This window comes from Nerophis lumbriciformis, linkage group LG11 (assembly GCF_033978685.3).
Source record: "Nerophis lumbriciformis linkage group LG11, RoL_Nlum_v2.1, whole genome shotgun sequence".
Lineage (NCBI taxonomy): Eukaryota > Metazoa > Chordata > Actinopteri > Syngnathiformes > Syngnathidae > Nerophis > Nerophis lumbriciformis.
Window position 1 is genome coordinate 8056494 of NC_084558.2, and position 10362 is coordinate 8066855.

A 10362-nucleotide genomic window follows, 5' to 3' on the forward strand; every position below is an offset into this window, starting at 1 on the left:
GTTACTTAGAGTATGTTCTCCTAGTGTCCAAATAACTCTTAATTAAGTGTTTGTTACTTAGAATATGTTCCCTATAGTGTCCAAATAACTCTTAATTAAGTCTTTGTTACTTAAAATATGTTCCCCTAGTGTCCAAATAACTCTTAATTAAGTCTTTGTTACTTAGAATATGTTCCCCTAGTATCCAAATAACTCTTAATTAAGTCTTTGTTACTTAGAATATGTTCCCCTAGTGTCCAAATAACTCTTAATTAAGTGTTTGTTACATAGAATATGTTCCCTATAGTGTCCAAATAACTCTTAATTAAGTATTTGTTACTTAGAATATGTTCCCTTGTGTCGAAATAACTCTTAACTAAGTCTTTGTTACTTAGAATACGTCCCCTAGTGTCCAAATAACTCTTAATTAAGTCTTTGTTACTTAGAATATGTTCCCCATACTAAAGTGTTACCATTGATTGATTGATTGAAACTTGTATGAGTAGATTGCACAGTACAGTACATATTCCGTACAATTGACCACTAAATGGTAACACCCGAATACGTTTTTCAACTTGTTTAAGTCGGGGTCCACGTTAATCAATTCATGGTAAAAAATATACTTGTTAAATAAAACCTCTGCCTAAGTTAAAACGCCAATGTCCTTGGGTGTATTTACTTGGTATCGTGTCGATACCAACATTGGCAGTATCGTCCTCCGCTACAGACGCGTTAAGGCGACGCTGACGGGGGGAAGGAGGGAGGGGGGGGGGTGTATGATAGCCAATAGTAGAGCAGCATCCCGCCCATTTCTGTATAACTTCACGTCACAGGCGCCGAGTCCTGCCACAAACTAGAAACTCCCGCAGCTGCAAGACTTTTAAAGAGGACTTTGCACCGGAGTGAGAAAGAGAGAGAGAGAGAGAGAGAGAAAGAGAGAGAGAGAGAGAGAGATAGAGAGAGAGAGAGAGAGAGAGAGAGAGAGAGCCACGCGTGGACTTGTATGCTCCTGCGAGAAGAGCCTCCAAGCATGAGCGCGGCACAGGTCTACGAGAAGAAGTTCGCCTGCACTTTGACCGACCTCCCGGGATCTATGAGCTGCCATCCGACCTCCAAGGACTCCCCGACTCTGCCCGAGTCCTCGGTGACGGACATGGACTACTACAGCGCGGGGGGACAGACGGCGCACCACGGCCACCACCACCACCACGAATACTACCAGGGCCAAACCTACGGACAGGCCATGAACTCTTATCACCACCAGTTTAACCTGGGCGCCATGGGAGCTGCTGGGATGTATGCTACGAAATCAGAGTATCCTTACACGAACAACTACAGACAATATGGACATTACAGCAGAGATCACCTGCAGGCGTCGCCTCCCCACTCAGGTAAATGTCCACTCAATGTCATATTATAGTGGTGCAATAATTAGGTAGGTATATGCTAATGGGATGGATTTAAATACAACAATTGTGCGTGCTTGTTATTGTTACTTTTAATATGTTCAAAGTAAATACAGATAAAAAAAAAAGTCGAAATAATCATAAAATAAGCAATTTGACTAAATATTGCAATATTGTTCCCTCCCCCTCACTATTTAACACTGTGCCTACTATGATGCGTTCACTTGCATTGGGTATTTCCAAAAAATCAAGTTAAAACGTTAACTCGGCCAGTCGTTTACAGTAATGTATGATGTTTTATTTACTTTTTATTTTTTTTATTTTTTTTACAGTAAAAGAGGAACCAGAGCCAGAGGTTCGCATGGTGAATGGCAAGCCCAAAAAGATCCGCAAGCCCAGGACTATCTACTCCAGCTACCAGCTGGCTGCGCTGCAAAGGCGCTTCCAGAAGGCGCAGTACCTTGCTTTGCCCGAGAGAGCCGAACTCGCGGCCCAACTCGGCCTGACCCAAACACAGGTATACATATATTTACATATATATATATATATACACAACACCTGCAAAAATATGTATTATGATGTCGAAAATGAAACCCACTTGTGCGTAATTACGCACGACACGCCTGGTTTCTCGATGCATAAAGTTCCTTATATCATCCGCAGGTTAAAATTTGGTTCCAGAACCGGCGGTCCAAGTTCAAGAAGCTGTACAAAAACGGCGAGGTCCCCCTGGATCACAGCCCCAACGCCAGCGACTCCATGGCCTGCAACTCTCCGCCTTCCCCCGCGGTGTGGGACAACAGCACGCCGCAAAACACCCCCCTCAGTCGGCCTCCAGCGCCGCCACCGACGCACAGCTCGTCGCCGCCTTACATGGACGATTACAACAACCACTGGTACCAGCAGGGATCCCACCTACAGCACCACCCGGCACCGCCACAGAGCGTGGGGGCTGTTTATTAACAAGAACTATTTTTTTTTTTTTTTTTTTTTTTTTATCAAATCGAGGTCTGTCCACAGTGACGTTGAAAAGGTTCGAACAAGGCCTGACGGGATCCAGACCAGAACTGTTTTTCCATAAGGGATATTTAAAGGACTTATCTGGCGGGGTTTCTTTTTAATTATTATTATTATTATTATTATTATTATTTATCTGCTCTGTTGTATTGCCTTCTTTTTGTAAATTTTGTAAAAAAAAACAAACAAAAAAAAACAACAACAAAAAAACACAAAATGACGGTGATTACACGCTATACATTTAAATAATAATAATCTATGTTGTAGAGGAAAACTCAGGTCATATTTATAGAAAACAAATTGTACAAAACGTCGAAGGCTGTAAATATGTGTTTATATAGAACCACTCTTATGATCATTTGTGTGAACGACTCCACTATATATATATATATATATATATATATATATAATGTTCCCGTGCGGGAGTCGTTTTATATTCATGTAATTAGTCCACTCCATGCCTTATTGTGCGTTGAATAAAAGGTGTTAATTGTATGCTATGTGTCTAGCCCCTTTATACAAAACAATTATAAGAAGAAGAAAAAAAATCTGCTTTTACATAAATGTAGTTATGCTTAGGGTTTTTATGGGGAGGGGGTGATTGGTTTAGTAATCTTTAGTCATAGTTAAACATTATTAAATCAAACCTCCCCCAAAACTCAGCATCATTTTTATTTATAAACCAACCAGCTGTTTGGTATGAGAATACACATTTTGCAACAGATTTGGATGGAGGAAAAAAAAAGAGCTTTATTATTTTTATAAGGTCAGAATTACTGATACAGCTGCACACATTGCATCCTATTATAGTGCCTGCAAGTTTCAGGTGAGTGGGTATCTTTATATCAATATATAAACACTGGCATTGCAGCTATTAAGCAAATTGTTCAGAACGTTAGCGTCAATAACTCAGTGATATAAATAATATGTTCGGAGTTGCACTTGTATCACAGAAAGAAGTAGTGGTGCTTGCAGTGCATCATAGGGGTGTTGCCAACGACACTGTTGGGACGACTTGCAGACATGTTGGAGTCTCTCACTTTTATTGCGTGCGTGTGTGGAGCTTTCAGCACGTTGAGCGTGTGTGTGCATGCATTTGCGTGTGTGTGTGTGTGCGTGTGCGTGCGTTTGGGTTAGGGTGGGGGAGTTCTCGACTCTGTGCTGTAATTCAGCAGAACAACATGCATATAAATAACGAACAAGGGGTGAATACAATAGCAAATGTAAAACATCCAGCAGTGCGTCATGTTGTTGATGGTTTTATTAGAAACATTTTTGGGAAGAGTTGCAATCACTGCAGTGTCAGTCACTCACAATACTGCATGTTGTTATGAAATATTAGTGTGAGAAAGTGAGTAAGTTTATATTTTGGACCAAATTAATTTGGATTACCCTGTAGCAATGTATTAATTCGTGTGTGTGTGTGTGTGTACGTGCGTGTGTGTGTGTGTGTGTGCGCGCGTGTGAGTGCGTGTGTGTGTGAAGGCGTAATTGTTGTAGTACAACAGCAGCTTAAATAAATACAAATACATATCAATCAAATACCTTTTTATTAAGTGAGACTATCATATATTTATACATTTCACCTATATTTTTACAATGTTAACTACCGGTACATATATTTGATAAATACATTTAATAAATAAAACATGTATATTTCACATAGCTTTTTAAATTATGCATCAGTTGTTGATGAATACATTTAATAAACAAATGTTTATTTTAGTTGTTCTTTATTATACAAGGTATCACGGCGTGGCGCAGTGGAAGAGTGGCCGTGCGCAACCCGAGGGTCCCTGGTTCAATCCCCACCTAGTACCAACCTCGTCATGTCCGTTGTGTCCTGAGCAAGACACTTCACCCTTGCTCCTGATGGGTGCTGGTTAGCGCTTTGCATGGCAGCTCCCTCCATCAGTGTGTGAATGTGTGTGTGAATGTGTGTGTGAATGTGTGTGTGAATGTGTGTGTGAATGGGTAAATGTGGAAGTAGTGTCAAAGCGCTTTGAGTACCTTGAAGGTAGAAAAGCGCTATACAAGTACAACCCATTTATTTATTATCATTTATCATACAGGCCTATATTATAATTGACTGACTTCAATATTTATATTAGCGTGTTGGCTTTTTGTATTTATGATACATTTATATACGCAAAAATATAATATTGGCCTGGTTTAAGAAAAATTGTATTTCAAATCTTTTTAATTAATTCACATACATTTATGAAAAAAGACTGTATAATATTTGTGTATTTCATATATCATTTAAACATTTTTTTTATTTGATTATAGTTGACCCACTTTAATAAAAGATAATCATATCTGTATAAATATTTGATATCCAGAAGTTTTGATTATGTATACATTTGTAATTGAATGTGTGGCTTATAACCTACTTTAATACGAAAACATTTGTGTATATATTATATGTATTATTCCATATAAATGATTATGTATGATTATACACATTTTTATTTAATGCGTAATTATTGACCCACTTCAATAAAAATGTTATATTTGTTACAGTTATTATTTAATGGGTACATTACCTAAAGAAAAGAAAATGTCTAAATACATGCAATATGTATTTATTATTTCAACAACACTAAATTGAATGTGAGTGTGAATGTTGTCTGTCTATCTGTGTTGGCCCTGCGATGAGGTGGCGACTTGTCCAGGGTGTACCCCGCCTTCCGCCCGATTGTAGCTGACCGTGACCCCGAAGGCAATAAGCGGTAGGAAATGGATGGATGGATGGATGTTTTAAATATGTTATTGATATTTTAAATAGACATTTATTGTTTATATGTAGATTTTTTTTTAGCTTACTCAAAAAGTATAAACACAATATAAATAATATCTTTAAAATGGATAGTTTAAGGGAGTATGATATTAATCAACCAAATCAATGCTATTTTATTTTTACACTGTGTTTAAAAGATTAGAAATGAACTGTTGCAAATATTTATAGTATAGTAAATACATGGAACATGGTATAGTTAACATGTTGCAGTTAAATAAAAATAGCTTGTATATCTTTTTAACATTTTGAAGTCAGACCTTAATTTTGGATTTTTGATCTGCAAAATAAAGATATATGTTATCTAACATATTCTAATGTATTCTAATAAAGTAAGAGCTCAGCTTTTCAAACTCCCACGTTGTCCCTAAACACACCAGCAGTTGCCTTCAGGTTCAATCATCACGTCAGCACCTTGCATATGTTTCAGCTGGCTCATGTGCATGATTTGTCTTTTCACATCAAAATTCTCATCTCTTTCAGAGGTGACCCCCACCTGCCACACCCTCCGGCATGTGTGGTCTTCGGCTGTCTTTATCGGGACAACATTTGCGCCGAAGACAAACGTGCAGGAGTGTGTGGGCCCTCACACATACATGTTCGCTTCAAACATGCACGGAGGTGAACTATTGAACTTGAATGAAGCAAAGAAGAAAAAAATGGCCGCCCTAAATAGATGCTGAGATCTTTACCTCCATCATGCGGAAGTCGGCAGGGGGGGGGGTGTCACACTTTTCTCTGGGGGGCAACAATGCGGGTTGAGGTGGAGGTCGAAAGCTCCTCGGCAAGGCCAACCTGACGATGGAAAGACTTCCAGCAGCTGTCCGGCATGGAGATCAGGCCTGCCCGGGCTGCTGCTGCAGGATCACACACTCCACTGTAAACAAATCAAGTAAAGAGAGCGCGGACAGCAGCTGTGAACCATGGCCGACCCTTGTGGTCCTGAGCTGGTTTCATTGGGCCTGCATGGTCTATTAAATACATCAAAATGACGCTATTGGATGTGCAGAATACAAAACTCAACTGCACTCTACAACATAAATGATTTGATGGAGAAAGTATTGTGTCTGCAGTACCTTATATTATTTACATTTACAGGTGGCTTATACAGGAAATATATTTGAATTGTGTGTTTTTTAAGATTTGGGCACATTAATGAGCCTTATGATTTCCAAAAGTCATTTGGGAATGTAACACATTTTGAACATCTTGAACATAATACTGCAACTAACATATGGCCGGATACTGTAATTTGCATTATAATCCTGATTCAATATAGATAATGTTTGATTGGATTTTAGACATTTATTAATTTCACCTTATATTTATATAAAGAGCATAAATGAGTGCACAACTGACTAAGAAATGTGCATGTCTCATATTTGGACTCTCACATGACGTCGCCAAAATATTACAATGCACCATTGAAATAATTAAACATGTTGTTGTAATAGGACATTATAATTGTTTTGTAAAGACTGGATTTTTGATACAATGTTGCTGTCATGATATTGTATACGAGAGATGTGAATCACCATTTAATTAAATTCTGGTTCTTTGGGTTCTTTGATTCAACCCAATTCCCGATTCAAACCGATCCTCACACTATATTATTTGGTAGCGATGGGTAAATGACGCCCTTAGTGAGTGTTTGGCACACTAACTATATGCAATGACACTGCATGGACACTGTGTTGGCGTTTCATAACGTGCCATCTGCTGGATTAAAAAAAAAAAAATCACTACATTTGACCTCAACTAAAATTAATACAGTATTTAGCAACAAAAAAAAAAATAACAAAAAATAAATAAATAATAATAAAAAAAAAATAAATAAAAAAAAAAAAAAATATATATATATATATATATATATATATATATATATATATATATATATATATATATATATATATATATATATATATATATATATATATATATATATATATATATATATATATATATTTTTATTTTATTTGTATTTTATTTATTTTTTTGTTGCTAAATACTGTATTAATTTTAGTTGAGGTCAAATGTAGTGATTTTTTTTTTTTTAATCCAGCAGATGGCACGTTATGAAACGCCAACACAGTGTCCATGCAGTGTCATTGCATATAGTTAATAAAATAAAAATAAAATAAAAATAAATATATATATATATATATATATATATATATATATATATATATATATATATATATATATATATATATATATATATATATATATATATATATATATATTTATTTTTATTTTATTTTTTATTTTATTTATTTTTTGTTGCTAAATACTGTATTAATTTTTATATATATATATATATATATATATATATATATATATATATATATATATATATATATATATATATATATATATATATATATATAAATAAAATTCTGTCATAAATAGCCGGACTATGAAAGGTATATGAAAGAATAGGAAAGGAATATGAAATGTGCAACTCTGGTCAATGAGCAAAATGGTACACAGGAAATAAATATTTGCCTTATTTAGCACTCTAAGATCAAAACACTTTGAAATTTCCCTTTTTTTAAAGTTTCATTTCTATCAACGATGGCGGTGTGAAACACGGAATGCCCCTCCTCCGACTTCCTTTAGTACGGTCTGTCACTCGTGAGCCGACAGAATTGCTTCCTGATAAACATAGTTTGGTGCTTCATAGTCAAATGATACAGCAGCTGTATCGGTCAATTGTTTTGTTTTTCTTAAAGTGACACACACATCGAGGCATCAAGGGAGACCGTATCACTCCTTGTGTTTCATGATGCATCGATGCTTCAGCATCGTTTGACCAGGGTCTGCCTAATTGCATAAACACTATGTGGTTGTTTAGGGCCACAACCAATGGAGGGCCTAAATAATCAATATCTGGGTTTTTGTAAGATTTGTCAGTTATAAAATATGACGCCATAAAAGTTCACCAAAAATACATTTTGCTGTTAAACTTTCAATAAAATGGTTGTTTGGAATGTGAGAAAATGAGCCTATGACCTCTTGCAAAAATACTAAATGGTTCATTTGTTTTGGTAGCAGCAAATTCAACGTGGTATACTTCACTGTAACATCATCAAAACTCACATTTATACACAGCGCCAACTTTTGGGAAAGGTAAAAATATGGTATTTGTGACGGTATGGGACAAAATTATGTTTGTTTCAAATTATGTTTGATTAAAGTTTGAAAAAGAGGTGTTGCTAGTGTTTAAAGACAGGGGAGGCTTAACCGCCAGCAGATTAATCATAATAATAATGATCGTAAATATATTATGATTATTACTACCCACTATATCATGAATCAGATCAACAAGAAAAAAAACCTTATTAAAGTGTTTTTCCATACAAAATTTTGAAGACACAAGCTGCATGCAAAAACCTTATTGTGTTGTCAAAAGCTATAGTTTTAAACAATTTAAGTCAAGAAGTTTTTTAGTGAATCTATACATACTGAATGTGTGCCAGGCAATAGCACTAGGTTCAGGGTGGGATGGGGGGCCTTCAGGAGTCTAATAATAATAATAACAATAATAATAATAATTAAAGCTGCAAGCAGCGTTGGTCGGGCCCGCGTATTTGGCAGGTGCTAGTCCTAAATGTCCCAATACTTTTGTGTACTTTTAGTCTGAAGTGTCCCAAGACTTTTGTCTAGTGTACCTACCTTGTCTGCATTGTGTGGGCACGTTGGTGCTTCCTGCTTTTAAGCAGCCATCTTAAAAAAACAGCATTGCAGCAGCATCAGCGCAGCGGGTCTTTGAAGGGTCATAAAATCAAAACCGGAGCAGTTAATTAAAAAGCGCTTCTGTTGTTGTAATCACAAGGGTTCAATGTCTCTCCTGTGTTAGTTTGAAGGCGAAACGACAAACGCGCTCAGAGGAGTTTGTTTTTGAAGGAAGGTGACTGGTTTTTACAAAAAATTTGTTTTGAAGGGGGAATAGCAAACTTCCTGTTGATTTTTGCTGGGGGTAGTCAATTTATGAAATGTAGGTATAAGTGAAACCTACGGAGAGGTTTTTGTTTCATGTCTCTCCGACCTTCCCAGTGGGAGTTACAGGCAGTTTTGTCATTGTTTTCTTCCGAGGAGCAGTTTTTTCTCCGTTTTATTCGAAAATTGCTGTAGAGCGCAATTTTTAAATTTGGGGTTAGTTTTTTTAATTAGATTGCAGTTTTTGCCAGTCCTGATGTGTGCGTTCAGTTTGGTGAGTTTTGAAGCATGTTAATGGGGTCAAATTGCAGCTCAAAGAGGCAAAAGTGACTGTTTTTAGTACTTTTTTGTCTTGAAGGGGGAATTGCCAACTTCCTGTTGATTTTTGCCCGAAGACATACAATTATGAGAACTAGGTCTAAGTCAGACCTACATAGAGGTTTTTGTTTCATGTCTCTCCGACCTTCCTAGTGGGAGTTACAGGCAGTCTGTTTTTTTTTTCTAGGGGGCGCTAGAGCGCAATTTTGAGTTTTGGGGTTCGGTTTTTTTTTAAAAAGGTAATTTTCGCAGGTCCTGATGTGTGGGTCAAATATGGTGAGTTTTGAAGCATGTTAAGTGGGTCAAATTACAGTTTGTTGTGGCGGCGGAAGAATAAAGAATAATAAAACGAACGAATAACAATAGGTCCTTATGTCCCATTGCATAAGGACTCCCTGTGGGAGTCCTTATGCAATGGGCCATTGCGGGCCCTAATTATAATACACAAGTAATATTTAAGACCAAAACAGGGCCAAAAACAAGAGGCCACACACAACAATATATTGGTATGTGAATGATCATAAATCCTTTTCAAAACGGGTTACAAAAGCTGCTGCTGTGTAACGTACACATGCAGCGAGTACGTGCAGAGGTGGCTTAAAACCACTTTTTGAAATCAATTCAGAATTGTCGTGTAAAAGAATCAGAATTTCCTCCACGCACCTATTGTGTGCGATATGATAGGCCCTGTTTACACTGCACACCAAATCTGATTGTTTTGCCCTCAAGACAGTCTAAATGCTCCAAAGTGAATCTGATTTTTTGGCATCAAATTCGGGCCACATCAGGAGGTAGTCCTGGATTCGATTGGAATCTGATCTTTTCAAATGTGACTGCACGCAGTCTAAACGCAACCCGACCTGTATGTGCCCTGAATCAGATTTTTTCGTCATCTTTGGGCGAGCT

General features: G+C 36.8%; 1 protein-coding gene across 1 annotated transcript; it reads left to right on the forward strand.

Annotated features, from left to right (window-relative positions):
- Window positions 1-907: 907 nt before the first annotated feature.
- Window positions 908-2702, forward strand: dlx3b (distal-less homeobox 3b). The gene is made up of 3 exons (XM_061966192.2): window positions 908-1370; window positions 1718-1902; window positions 2049-2702. The coding sequence occupies exons 1-3, from the start codon at window positions 983-985 to the stop codon at window positions 2346-2348; spliced, it is 873 nt and encodes a 290-aa protein (XP_061822176.1). The 5' UTR covers window positions 908-982; the 3' UTR covers window positions 2349-2702.
- The last annotated feature ends 7660 nt before the right edge of the window (window positions 2703-10362 follow it).